This window comes from Ascaphus truei, chromosome 10 (genome assembly GCF_040206685.1).
Source record: "Ascaphus truei isolate aAscTru1 chromosome 10, aAscTru1.hap1, whole genome shotgun sequence".
NCBI classification, from domain to species: domain Eukaryota; kingdom Metazoa; phylum Chordata; class Amphibia; order Anura; family Ascaphidae; genus Ascaphus; species Ascaphus truei.
Window position 1 is genome coordinate 29,024,278 of NC_134492.1, and position 14,833 is coordinate 29,039,110.

General features: G+C 52.3%; 1 protein-coding gene across 3 annotated transcripts in view; it reads right to left on the reverse strand.

The window, feature by feature from the left end:
• The window catches only part of SLC1A7 (solute carrier family 1 member 7), a 30,851-nt gene that overhangs the window by 13,945 nt on the left and 2,073 nt on the right, over positions 1–14,833 (reverse strand). For all 3 annotated transcript variants that reach the window (XM_075616358.1, XM_075616357.1, XM_075616359.1), the window contains exon 2: positions 6,006–6,221. In XM_075616358.1, coding sequence (XP_075472473.1) covers positions 6,006–6,217 — 212 coding nt within the window. In that variant the 5' untranslated portion in view covers positions 6,218–6,221. The remainder of the gene's footprint in view (positions 1–6,005; positions 6,222–14,833) is intronic.

Here is a 14,833-nt window from a genome sequence, read left to right on the forward strand (position 1 = left end):
ATGGCTGGGAGTTAGATGGTTGAGTATCAAAAGGCTGGGTGTTAGATGGCTGAGTGTCACATGGCTGGGTGTTAGATGGCTGATTGCACATGGCTGGGTTTTAGATGGTTGAGTGTCACATGGCTGGGTGTCACATGGCTGGGTGTTAGATGGTTGAGTGTCACATGGCTGGGTGTTAGATGGCTGGGTGTTAGATGGCTGAGTGTCACATGGCTGGGTTTTAGATGGTTGAGTGTCACTTGGCTGGGTGTTAGATGGTTGAGTGTCACATGACTGGGAGTTAGATGGTTGAGTGTCACATGGCTGGGTGTTAGATGTTGACTGTCATATGACACGGGAGTTAGATGGTTGAGTGTCACATGGCTGGGTGTTAGATGGTTGACTGTCACATGACTGGGAGTTAGATGGTTGACTGTCACATGATTGGGTGCTAGATGGTTGACTGTCACATGATTGGGTGCTAGATGGTTGACTGTCACATGACTGGGAGTTAGATGGTTGCGTGTCAAGTGACAGGGTTTTAGCAGACCAAGATTGAGTTCTTCCTAAATGAAATGATAGTGTATAGAGCTTTCAAACCCTTTCCTTCCCCAATGGTGGCTCAGCCAAATACGCTATTGGAAAAATCAGGTCTTGTGGCAAGGGGACCATCATGCCTAAACTAGACATAGAAACAGCATTTAGGCTACTACCCCTTGAGATAATATGCAGGGAAAAGAAGTGGAAAAAATAATAGTGCAGACCATACAAATAATACCAGCGGCGTCTCCCCACGAGTCACCTACGGCTCTCTCCAATGACCGATATCTCTGTACAAATGTGAGTGCATTACCTGTGTGTTTTTGTGCCACATTATACCCCTATGTACTACACCATTGTGTGCTCTCTTTCTTTATCATATCCTCGGGAGGTACACTCAGCATTTATGGACCCATCTAGCCCACCAGATGCACAGATCTGACATTACCATTATGAGAGGGCTTCTATTATACAAGGGCTCCAGTCAGAGAGAGAAGGATCTCTGACACGTCTGTTACCTATCCATTTATTGTGAGTGAGACCTATTTAGAGACTATTGTTTGCACATACTATTTGTATGGTCTGCACTATTATTTTTTCCACTTCTTTTCCCTGCATATTATCTCAAGAATTGAGCGCACCCCCCACCTGGAAGACAATGCAAGAACTTTGGACCTGGACAGTCCTTTAAGGGTGTAGAGCTGCTGTTTATATATTTTTTCACATTTGGTGAAGGATATTTTATTCACTATATTTATTTGTATATTTTTTTTGAAGTTCATATTTATATATCACGTTTGTATCACTTTAAATTGTAATTAGTTCACTATTAGAAGCGCCCGGTACCATTTTTTTGCTACTACCCCTTGACTCTGGCATCTTTAAATACATGGGTGCCAGGTTTGAGAGGTGACATTTTGTAGTGCTTACACAGTTTCTTGCACACATTTCAGATCCTACAGGCATTGGTGTCTAGCCTATAAAACAGGTTTCAACTTGATAACACATTATTCTGGATGATATTTTTTTAGTAAGTCTGACTGACTCCAATACATACCAATATAGTTACATAGTAGTTACATAGTTACATAGTAGATGAGGTTGAAAAAAGACATGTGTCCATCAAGTTCAACCTATGCTAAATTTAGACAACAGATACTTTATCCTATATCTATACTTACAGTATATTGATCCTGAGGAAGGCAAACAAAAACCCCAGAGTCATATCATCTAATGATATCTCATAAGGGGAAAATAAATTCCTTCCTGACTCCAAGAATTGGCAATTGGATTACTCCGTGGATCAACATCCTTCCAATGTTTACTTATTTGGTATATCCCTGTATATTCCTGTATATCCCTGCATACCTTTCCTTTCTAAAAACATGTTCAACCTTTTTTTGAACAAATCTATTGTATCTGCCATCACAGTCTCCATGGGTAATGAATTCCACATTGTAACTGCCCTTACTGTAAAGAATCCTTTCCTTTGTTGCTGGTGAAATCTCATTTCCTCCAACCTTAAGGGATGGCCCAGAGTCCTTTGTACTTCCCTTTGGATGAATAGTTCTTTTGAAAGCTCCCTGTACTGTCCCTGAATATATTTGTATACAATTATCATATCCCCTCTTAGACGCCTCTTTTCTAATGTAAATAAATCTAATTTAGCTAGCCTCTCCTCATAAATCAGATTATCCATCCCCTTTATTAATTTGGAGGCTCTTCTCTGCACTCTCTCTAGTTCCATAATGTCCTTTCTAAGGAGTAGTGCCCAAAAGTGTACTCCATATTCAAGGTGTGGTCTTACTAATGCTTTGTAAAGGGGCATAATTATGTTTACTTCCCTTCCATCCATTGCCCGTTTGATGCAAGGTAAGATCTTGTTTGCCTTTGCAGCTACTGCATGACATTGGGCATTATTGCTAAGCCTGCTGACTACAAGCACTTCTAAATTCTTCTCCATCAAGGATTCCCCCAATTTATCCTCATTTAATGTGTTAGTCGCCTGTTTATTCTTGTTTCCCAAATGCATAACCGTACATTTATCTGTATTAAACCTCATCTGCCATTTACCTGCCCAAGTTTCCAGTCTCTCCAAGTCCTTCTGGAGAGAAATTACATCCTGCTCTGATTCTACTACCTTACACAATTTAGTATCATCAGCAAAGATAGAGACACTTTGCTCTCGATGCCGACCTCAAGGTCATTAATAAACAAGTTAATCATCATATATTTATAAAAGTGATTTATTTGACAACCCATGTGTTGATTAATAAAACAACATCTTTGTGAATATCTCTTGTGATGCTAAATATTCCCATTCTTATATGTATAGAATAGCAGGCAAGCGTCCCATAGAGGAAACCCCGTAGGGACAGAAACCGGTGCACAAAGAGATCTCTTTGTGTGAGACGCTGCGCACGATTTCTGCCCCTACGGGGTTTCCTCTATGGGACGCTTGCCTGCTATTGTGATTACACCTGGGAGCACGCAAGATAGGAGACTGCTCGGTGGCTCAGGAGCTCTACTGCAATCCGGTAACTAATCATTTACGTCAAGGAGGCGGGCGAGACATCCTGACTGACCGGCTAAGAGTGGAGACGCTGAGTCGCGGAGCCCACAGGAGTACACTCGGTACGCCGGAGGAACAGTTCAGCGTGGAGGTTCACATGTGCCCTGCAGTCGGACATCGTTGTGCTGTTCATTCAGCCAGTCGGTGACTGCCCCGTGGGAGGACACGCGTGAGTGATTGACCTGCGGACCTGTGGAGCTTATGTGTGAATATTTATGGATCCTTTCATTCATCAAGCCGTGAGTAGACTTGACTCTCATTGAGAGCTTATACCTGATGGTCACAGATGTGATATATACTCAGTCTGTTCTCCTATCAACAAAGAGACTCATGAGGTTTTCTTTTTGAGCACCTGAACTTTGAGCAGCGATGCTCTGTGTGTTTTGTTATATGTATATAAACTTATTGTAAATCAAGTGGCTATGTGGTAGAAATGGCACTGAATAAATTGTTCAAGTCTGTGCCTGTTAACAGTTAACTGGGCAAAGTGTCACGGTCATATTCTGGGGGTGAGTATATAGGGCTGATGTGACCACGTAACAATATTCCCCTGAGAAAGTGGAACATCCATGAAACGCGTAGGTTAGTTCTGGGGGTGAGTATATAGGGCTGATGTGACCACGTAACAATATTCCCCTGAGAAAGTGGAACATCCGTGAAACGCGTAGGTTAATTCTGGGGGTGAGTATATAGGGCTGATGTGACCACGTAACAATATTTCCCTGAGAAAGTGGAACATCCGTGAAACGCGTAGGTTAATTCTGGGGGGAAATGGAGATGTGTGCAACCCCCTGAGGGACTGTAGGACGCCTCTTTTTCCCTCATTGGTGCCCAGCCCCCTTGCAGTCCCGACAGGAAGAGGCTGTGAGTCACTTCTGGTTCTTCAGCGGATCACGAGTGGTTGAATGGGGCTATACTGAGAACAGTGTGAGTGCTGGCATACGTAACCCCAGCACCCCGAGCGGGGGGGGGGGGGAGAAGTGGGGCTGCAGACTTGTTAATAGTTTGGTGATATGCTTGTAACGGTTTTTACTCTTGTACTTACTTTTCAAACAATCTAAAAGTGAATGCACTATAGTGCTGGCAGTTTGGGCTTTCTTTCTATTTTCTATTCTCCCACAACATAAATAGAGAATTCCCCCCAGACCTGGTAAACTTCTAAGGCAGTAAAATGGTACAAAATACAGAAGTATTTACAATGCATCTGATCTCAGACAAGCTATTAGAGAGGGTTGGGGTTCCTTACAATGCATCTGATCTCAGACGCGCTATTAGAGAGGGTTGGGGTTCCTTACAATGCATATGATCTCAGATACGCTGTTAGAGAGGGTCGGGGTCCCTCAGAATTTCACATAGGGATCCTTAACAACAAAAAAGAAGGTTGGAAACCACTGGCCGAAGGGCCTCCTCTGCACTCCTTCGATCCAATAAAAGCAATTTTATTATAGCTCGTAAAAAGTTACGTATCGGACAACAAACCCTTTTCCAACCTCTAGTGTGGCACATATCCAAGCCGCTTTAAAAGGGGTAATGATGGCGCATACATTGTCAAGTGAAAGTGGGTGCGTCAGTGACGTCAATGAAGACGCGTCGTCACAGCAAACCGAACGCGTTAGTTATGCATATAACAGTCGAAGGTGCAGATGCCACGGACCACAAGCCGACTCTGTCCCAATTGCCAGTCAATGGAAAACTAAGTATATTTCCATCAAACTGACAGCTGAGAAGACCAAAGGTCGACACTCTCACAAGACAATATAAAGAAAATTTGTCCCGAAATTAAGTCATAAAGGGGCAAGTGCATAACACAAAGATCCCAGCTAACAGAAAATGGAGTAACAGAAGTAAATAAAGAGGTTCACTCTCAATGAACATTTCCTGTTTTTCGCGGGGGAAAAGAGGAGGGGAGGAATGGGGGAAGAATAAAGCTGTCCATCTAATTGCATAATGTGTATTGGTGTAATAGGAGGAGTTATAGGGAGCGGTTTTATGGTGTAATAGGAGGCGTTATAGGGAGCAGTTATATGGGCTAATAGGAGTTATAGGGAGTGGTTATATGGGGTAATAGGAGGACTTATAGGGAGCAATTGTATGGGGTAATAGGAGGCGATAAAGGGAGCAGTTATATGGGGTAATATGAGGAGTTATAGGGAGCAGTTATATGGGGTAATAGGAAGAGTTAGGCTGCGTCCCGCTAGCGCTGATCTCGCTGAGTGGGCGGCGAGGTGACTTTCATATATATATATATATATATATATATATATATATATATATATATATATATATATGTATGTATATGCAAGTCTCAGCTCACGCAATGCGTGCGTGCGTATGCGCGGGCACACACGCTCACTGGCGCTCGGCGCTTAGATAAACAATTTTAAACTTTCTAGCACGCTCAGCTTCCCCTGCAGCGCCCCCCCGCCAGCGCTTGCGAAAAGTTGCTCTCCAAGCATGAGCGCGCTCAGCGCCAGCGGAGACAAAGCCTTATAAGGAGCGGTGATATGGGATAATTGGAGGAGTTATAGGGAGCAGTAATATTGGGGTAATAGGAGGAGTTATAGTGAGGGGTTATATGGGGTAATAGGAGGAGTTATAGGGAGGGGTTATATGGGGTAATAGGAGGAGTTATAGTGAGGGGTTATATGGGGTAATAGGAGGAGTTATAGTGAGTGGTTATATGGGGTAATAGGGGGAGTTATAGGGAGCAGATATATGACACACATATGTAATAGGGACATCCCTCTGCATCTTTTTCCTTTTGCTTAGGGCTACAAGCTCTTTCCAGTCTGAGGTGACATAATCCTCTTTGGAAAACCATTGACAAACTAGCTCCATTTAATGCAATGTAAGCAGTATAACGAGGCGCCTGCTGAGCATCACATTCTACTTCATCTGGTCGCTGCGCCGTTACCGGATCAGGTCCAGCAGAGCATCCGCGGAGCTCATGACCGGCTTCCCACTCTGCTCCATGTTCTCCTTCTGCGCAGCCCCTCCTGGGTGGATGATGGAGACCATGATAATCCCCACGATGACGGCCACGAACGTGGTCCACAGGTAGTAGGCAATGGTGAAAATGCCCAAGCGGCTCGATGTTTTAGCGTCCAGAGCAGCCAGTCCCGACATCAAACTGCGGGGTACAAAAAATGGGAACAGGTTCTGATGGGCCAAAATAAAAGTTCTACATATAAAAGAGGAGCAGCTGATTTACAAGGGCTCCCCTACCACACAGGTGCCACTAACAACTTCTAGCAGTAATCAGTAATTCTCCTTGGTCATCTAACGCAGGGGGGCTCAACTCCAGTCCTCAAGACCGCCGCAAACAGGTCAGGTTTAAAGGATATCCCAGCTTCAGCACAGGTGGCTCAATCAGTGGCTCAGTCGAGGACTGAGCTACTGATTGAGCCATTTGTGCTGACGCAGAGATCGATTGAACCACCTGTGCAGAAGCAGAGACCGATTGAACCACCTGTGCGGATGCAGAGACCGATTGAGCCACCTGTGCAGAAGCAGAGACCGATTGAACCACCTGTGCAGAAGCAGAGACCGATTGAACCACCTGTGCGGATGCAGAGACCGATTGAGCTACCTGTGCAGAAGCAGAGACCGATTGAACCACCTGTGCAGAAGCAGAGACCGATTGAGCTACCTGTGCGGAAGCAGAGACCGATTGAACCACCTGTGCGGAAGCAGAGACCGATTGAACCACCTGTGCAGAAGCAGAGACCGATTGAACCACCTGTGCGGAAGCAGAGACCGATTGAACCACCTGTGCGGATGCTCGGATATCCTTATAACCCGACCTGCTGGTGGGGCTAGAGGACTAAAGTTGAGCCCCCCTGTCCTAATGTGATCACATTTCTGGAAGGTGCAGCAGGCACAGGGTGAGATGAGGCTGTGATATACTGCAGACACGGCGCTTTAAACATGATCTTTTATATAAAACAAAACAACAGTTTGGTTCACAAGGTTTTTATGCTGTCTGCAGTTATTCTTGACGTATTTGTGCCTGTACCTCTGCAAACTGGGACTGTATGGGAAATCCATGACCAGCTTTATAGATTTCCCCTGAACAAGTTCCTGGGTGTTTCCAGTCTGGAAATGTAGTAACATCACTGTCTGTGTATGAAGGTTCGATTTAATCCCAGTGTCACGTGGGATTGGGAACAGGTCACTTTACCTACCTCTGGCTAAGGCCGCGAATATAGTGGGCGCGGGCGCTCGACGGGGCGCATGGCGTTGCGTGCGCCTGTCGGCCGAGCAATCTGTGGCCTGAGATCTACAGCGACGGGGAGGCGTGGCCCGTGACGTCACGAGGCTGGTTCGCCCTCATTGGCTGAACCGCTCACGTGAATCAGCCGGGGCACGACAAATACGAATGATTTTATCTGCTGGAAATGCCGCTGCGCTTTCGCGGTTCATCGTGGACGTGGTCGCACGCTTTACGGCCTGCCTCAGAGAGGTGCGGCCAATTATTGGCATCGGGCGCAGTATGGACGTGGCCTAAGGCTCCAGAAAACGGCAAGATCTGAGACAAAGCCTGAAACGTGTGTACAGCGCTGTAATCACTGCCGTCATACACAGGAGCATTATTATTCTGAGGTGACACGTACGTTGTTATTATTCTTATTGTTAGGTGACATATGTACGTTATTATTATAAGATTACTTATATGACTATATCCTGAGTACTCTTTCCCTCTCCCACGGTCACCCCTATACCCAAACTCTCCCTCACTGTCAATAATACCAGAATCTCATCAACACACCAAACCGCTGCCTAGGGGTCACCTTCTCCATCATTCCTCACACTCAAGCCCTCACTGTAACGCGTAGCTCACCACAAACGATGCGCGACCGCGGTGCTGAGGTAGGGAATTGGTTAACGCTGACCCACAGCCACGCGGGCGCGCCTAGGATGTAGAGTAGTCGTTCAAGTCAGGTCAGGGTTATAGATTTGAGATTAGTGTAAGTACTTGCCAGGTCTGGAGTGGAGAGTTGCTTATCGTCTGAGTGCGTAGCCAGGTTCAGGATTGGAGAGTATCGGATAGTCGGGGTACGTAGCCAGGTACAGGATAGGAGAATATCGGATCGTTGGAGTACTAGCAAAGGTCAGGACTGGAGACAGGAGAATGGTCGTTTGTAGCCGGATCAGGAGAGGAGAGGTGCGGAGTCCAAAAGACAAGCAAGGTAGGCAACAAGGAGTTAATCAGCAAGGCAAGGTCACAGGAACCGGAATGCAGCAAGGCATGGTGTCACACTAGACTATGCTCAGCAAGGAATGAGAGCAGACTCAAGGTATATAAAGGCAGAGCCTCCAATAGCCAGCCAGGGCGGAACCAGGAAGTAAGCACCGATAGGCTGCTGGTGCACACAGGTGTGCCCTATAACACAGCGTAATCGGGGATGGGGGCGGAACTGCTCCTTGCGCCAACCCGTGCGTGTGACAGAGGTCAGGGGGCGGAGCCTGGAGCGCGCGTCACTCCCACGCCGATTCTGAATGTCCTTAGAGCAAGAGGGGGCGGGACCATCGCGCGCCGACCCGCGCGTGTCACGGAGGTCAGGGGCGGAGCCGAGAGCGCGCGTCACTCCCACGCCGTACCTGTCCATCACCAGAAGGGCAGGGAGGGTGGGGGCGAAGGGCAGAAAGGGTGGGGGTGGGGGCGAAGGGGGGGTGGGGGTGGGGGCGAAGTGGGGGTGGGGGCGAAGGGAGGGTGGGGGTGGGGGCGAAGGGGGGGTGGGGGCGAAGGGGGGGTGGGGGTGGGGGTGGGGGCGAAGGGAGGGTGGGGGTGGGGGCGAAGGGGGGGTGGGGGTGGGGGCGAAGGGAGGGTGGGGGTGGGGGCGAAGGGCAGGGGGGGTGGGGGCGAAGGGCAGGGGGGGTGGGGGCAAAGGGCAGGGAGGGTGGAGATGGGGGCGAAGGGCAGGGAGGGTGGGGATGGGGGCGAAGGGCAGGGATGGTGGGGATGGGGCGAAGGGCAGGGAGGGTGGGGATGGGGGCGAAGGGCAGGGAGGGTGGGGATGGGGGCGAAGGGCAGGGATGGTGGGGATGGGGGCGAAGAGCAGGGCCGGAGGGGGCGAAGAGCAGGGCCGGAGGGGGCGAAGGGCAGGGCCGGAGGGGGTGAAGGGCAGGGACGGAGGGGGTGAAGGGCAGGGCCGGGGGGGGGGTGAAGGGCAGGGCCGGGGGGGGGGGGGTGAAGGGCAGGGCCGGGGGGGGGGTGAAGGTGCAGGGCCGGTGGGGGGGGGGTGAAGGGCAGGGCCAGGGGGGGGGGGTGAAGGGCAGGGCCGGGGGGGGGTGAAGTGCATGGCCGGGGGGGGTGAAGGGCATGGCCGGGGGGGGGGGGGGTGAAGGGCATGGCCAGGGGGGGGTGAAGGGCCTGGCCGGGGGGGGGGGGGGAAGGGCCCGGCCAGGGGGTGAACCTGTCCATCACCAGAGCGGGGGCGGGGCTTAGACCGCGCGTCAGCAGGGAGGCTGGCCGAACGCACCTGTCATGCGTCAGAGCGGGGGGCGGGGTCCAAATCCGCGGGCGGGGGATCAGGCCGCGCAAGGTCCACGCACGCGCGTACTGGGACCACGAGACCGCGCATCCTGCGTGTCCGTCACGGAAGGCTTGTTGGGGTGAGGAGTCGGTCTGCGACCGCCAGGATGGCGAATACTCACACTCACTAAGTCCTGCTGCCTCCACCTCTGAAATATTGCTAGCATACACCCTCTTCTCACTCATGATGCAACTGAAGTCCTAATTCACTCACTCATCTGTTCCCGCCTTAACTACTGCAACCTTCTCCTAGTTAGCATTCCTTTTGTCCACCTCTCCCAACTCCAATCCATCCAAAATGCTGCTGCCAAACTCCTCTACCTCACTTACCGCTCATCTTTTGCTGCTCTACTGTGCAAATCGCTACACTGGCTTCCCATAGCCTCTAGAATTACATTTAAAACCCTAGCTCTGGCTTAAAAAGCTCTCAACAATGCTGCCCCCCCCCCTTACATCTCAGTCCTCATCCCCAAACATATACCTAAACACCCCCTCTGTTCTGCCTATGACATCCGCCTCTCATCCTGCCTTATTACCTCCTCACGACTTGTGGAACAATGTTCTCTGGACAGACGAGTCAAAGGTTGAACTTATTGGCCTCAATGAGAAACTTTATGTTTGGCGATAACCAAAACTGAGTTCGACTAGAAGAATCTCCCCCCAACCGTCAAGCATGCTGGTTGGAGTGTGATGGTTTGGGGCTGCTTTTCTGCCTCAGGACTTGGGCGGCTTGCCATCATTGACAAAAACTATGAATTCTGCATTTGTATCAGAAGATTCTAGAGGGGAGTGTCAGAGGAAAAAGTGGCACAAAGCCAAAAAGCACCGGCACCACAAAACAAAATGGCAGTAAAAGAGGGTGAGCTAAAAAAAAAACGATTTATTGCACAAACGGAGGATCACACTGACATGTTTCACTCAGGGGAGCTTTATCAAGTGCAACAAGACAATGGTCCTAAACATACAAGCAGATCTACAAAAGAGAGGCTGAGAAGAAGAAATTTAGCGTTTTAGAATGGCCAAGTTAAAGTCTGCACCTAAACGTGTTGTGACAGGACCTGAAGCGAGCGGTCCATGCAAAGAAGCCCTCAAATGTCACTGAGTTGAAGCAGTTCTGTAAGGAGGAATGGGCCAAAATTCCCCTAACCGATGTGAGAGACTGACCAGCAGTTACAGGAATCACTTAGTTGAAGCCATTGCTGCTCAAGGGGGAACCACCAGGTCATTTGTTTGATCAGGATATCTTTATCTATTATTAGGATTTAAGATCTAATAACATTTTAGGTTTGAGATATAAGAAAATCCTAAGGGGTTCACAACTTTTTCTCGCCACTGTGTGTGTATATGGGACTAGCATCTGCTTTTTTGTTTCATTACAGTGTGCTGACTGGCCTCTTGTGAATATATATATACTAGTTGATAAACCCGGCGTTGCCCGTGATTGCTGGGGCGGGGAAGGGCAGGGAGGGGGGCGAAGGGCAGGGAGGGGGGCGAAGGGCAGGGAGGGGGGCGAAGGGCAGGGAGGGGGGCCAGGGGGCGAAGGGCAGGGAGGGGGGCGAGGGGGCAAAGGGCAGGGAGGGGGCGAGGGGGCAAAGGGCAGGGAGGGGGGTGAGGGGGCAAAGGGCAGGGAGGGGGGCGAGGGGGCAAAGGGCAGGGAGGGGGGCGAGGGGGAAAAGGGCAGGGAGCGGGGCAAGGGGGCAAAGGGCAGGGAGGGGGGCGAGGGGGCAAAGGGCAGGGAGGGGGGCGAGGGGGCAAAGGGCAGGGAGGGGGGCAAAGGGCAGGGAGGGTGGGGGCGAAGGGCAGGGAGGGTGGGGGCGAAGGGCAGGGAGGGTGGGGGCGAAGGGCAGGGAGGGTGGGGACGGGGGCGAAGGGCAGGGTGGGTGGGGGCGAAGGGCAGGGAGGGTGGGGGCGAAGGGCAGGGAGGGTGGGGGCGAAGGGCAGGGAGGGTGGGGGCGAAGGGCAGGGGGTGTGTGAGTGAAGGGCAGGGGGTGTGTGAGTGAAGGGCAGGGCCGGAGGGGGCGAAGGGCAGGGCCGGAGGGGGTGGGTGCGAAGGGCAGGGCCGGAGGGGGTGGGTGCGAAGGGCAGGGAGGGTGGGGGTGGGGGCGAAGGGCGGGGTGGGGGCGAAGGGCAGGGGGGGTGGGGGCGAAGGGCAGGGGGGGGGGCGAAGGGCAGGGAGGGTGGGGGCGAAGGGCAGAAAGGGTGGGGGTGGGGGCGAAGGGGGGGTGGGGGTGGGGGCAAAGTGGGGGTGGGGGCGAAGGGAGGGTGGGGGTGGGGGCGAAGGGAGGGTGGGGGTGGGGGCGAAGGGGGGGTGGGGGCGAAGGGGGGGTGGGGGTGGGGGCGAAGGGGGGGTGGGGGTGGGGGCGAAGGGAGGGTGGGGGGTGGGGGCGAAGGGCAGGGGGGGTGGGGGCGAAGGGCAGGGGGGGTGGGGCAAAGGGCAGGGAGGGTGGAGATGGGGGCGAAGGGCAGGGAGGGTGGGGATGGGGGCGAAGGGCAGGGATGGTGGGGATGGGGCGAAGGGCAGGGAGGGTGGGGATGGGGGCGAAGGGCAGGGAGGGTGGGGATGGGGGCGAAGGGCAGGGATGGTGGGGATGGGGGCGAAGAGCAGGGCCGGAGGGGGCGAAGAGCAGGGCCGGAGGGGGCGAAGGGCAGGGCCGGAGGGGGTGAAGGGCAGGGCCGGAGGGGGTGAAGGGCAGGGCCGGGGGGGGGGGGTGAAGGGCAGGGCCGGGGGGGGGGGTGAAGGGCAGGGCCGGGGGGGGGGTGAAGGTGCAGGGCCGGTGGGGGGGGGGTGAAGGGCAGGGCCAGGGGGGGGGGTGAAGGGCAGGGCCGGGGGGGGTGAAGTGCATGGCCGGGGGGGGGTGAAGGGCATGGCCGGGGGGGGGGGGTGAAGGGCATGGCCAGGGGGGGGTGAAGGGCCTGGCCGGGGGGGGGGGGGGGGGGAAGGGCCCGGCCAGGGGGTGAAGGGCTGGCCAGGGGGGGGGGGGTTAAGGGCCGGGTGAAGGGCCGGGCCGGGTGAAGGGCCGGGCCGGGTGAAGGGCCGGGTCGGGTGAAGGGCCGGGTCAGGTGAAGGGCAGGGCCGGGTCGGGTGAAGGGCATGGCTGGGTGAAGGGCCGGGGGGGGGGGGTGAAGCGCCGGGCCGGGTGAAGGGCCGGGCGGGGTGAAGCGCCGGGCCGGGTGACGGGCCGGGGGGGGGGGGGGTAAAGGGCCGGGCCGGGGGGGGGGGGTGAAGGGCCGGGGGGGGGGGGGTGAAGGGCCGGGCTGGGGGGGGGGGTGAAGGGCCGGGGGTGAAAGATCCCTTCCCCTGCGGTTACTTACCTCCTCGGGTTCCTCGGCGATCTCCGTTCCCCCCGGCGAGGCAGAGCTGAGACGCTCAGGTGAGGAGGTGGTGTGGGCAGCCGGCCCGTACAGCTCCCGACTGAGAGAGCCGGAGCAGCGCTCGCGGGGATGGTGAGCTGGGGGCGCGGCCTCTAGGCCTGAAGGTGAGAGCGGCGAGACCGTGCTCTGGGGGGGGGGGGAAGAGGGAGCACCGGGGGAGAGGGTGAGCACCGGGGGAGAGGGGGAGCACCGGGGGAGAGGGTGAGCACCGGGAGAGAGGGTGAGCACCGGGAGAGAGGGTGAGCACCGGGGGAGAGGGTGAGCACCGGGAGAGAGGGTGATGTTGAGGTCCCGCGGAGTGGTGATAGGGGGGGTTCCGTTGTTGCGGGCCAGCCGCCGGGAAGGGCGGGGGGGGGTCAAGGCCGGGCACCCGTTAAGGAGGGTGGTGTGTGTGTGTGTGTCCTTTGGCCCGTCACTCCGCCTCAGGCCAATGAGAGGTGTGCGGGGGCGGGCGGCCCCAAGGGACCAATGAGATTTCCCCTAGGGACACCGGACATCCAGGCAGGCAGGCATACAGTGCTTTCACTAATATAGTATAAAGATATATAATCCACAAGAAGCCAGTCAGCACACTGTAATGAAGCAAATGATATATATATATATATCATAGAAACCTTTGTATATCAGTATTGCTGACCCGAGGAAGAGAGGAAAACTCTCGAAAGCTTGTCCTATGACATAAATTGTTAGTCCAAATAAAAAAGGTATCACCTAATACTGAAGTACTCATTTATTCTGCAATATATATATATATATATATATATATATATATATATATATAATATATTAAGATGGGATATGAAAAGTGTGTGTCTACAAAATGGAGCATTGCCTTCAAAATATTTATTTATTTATTTATTTATAAAATATTTTACCAGGAAGTAATACATTGAGAGTTACCTCTCGTTTTCAAGTATGTCCTGGGCACAGAGTAAAACAAATAATACATGGTTACAAATACAGTTACATAAATGAACAAGGTATACATTTATATACAAGACATTGCATGCACAGTTAAAGAAAATATATATTATGAGCTTATGAAACAGTTACAGACCAGATTAAAGTGTGAGACAGCCTTAGATTTGAAAGAACTTAAGCTGGTGGTGGATGTGAGAGTCTCTGGTAGGTTGTTCCAGTTTTGGGGTGCACGGAAGGAGAAGGAGGAACGTCCGGATACTTTGTTGAGTCTTGGGACCATGAATAGTCTTTTGGAGTCTGATCTCAGGTGATAGGTACTGCATGTGGTAGGGGTGAGGAGCTTGTTCAGGTAGCTGGGTAGCTTGCCCAGAAAGTATTTGAGGGTGAGACAGGAAAGGTGAACTTTGCGCCTAGACTCTAGTGATGACCAATCTAGTTCTTTGAGCATTTCGCAGTGATGTGTGTTGTAGTTGCATTGGAGAACAAAACGACAAATTGAATTGTAGAGGGTGTCAAGTTTGCTAAGGTGGGTTTGAGGAGCCGAGCCATATACTATGTCTCCATAGTCAATAATTGGCATTAGCATCTGCTGTGCAATACGCTTTCTGACCAGGAGACTTAGGGAGGATTTGTTCCTGTAAAGTACCCCTAGTTTGGCATAGGTCTTGGTTGTCAGGGTATCAATGTGCATCCCGAATGTTAAGTGGGAGTCAAACCATAAGCCCAGGTATTTAAAACTAGTGACAGGTGTTAGGGTGGTTTTAGCGTTGGTTCTAATCAGGAGCTCAGTCACTGGAAGCTTTACAAATTTAGTCTTGGTCCCAAATACCATTGTTACAGTCTTGTCAGTGTTTAAAAACAGTTTGTTTTGGGAAATCCAGTTTTCGAGTCTCAAAAAGTCAGACTGAAGTATG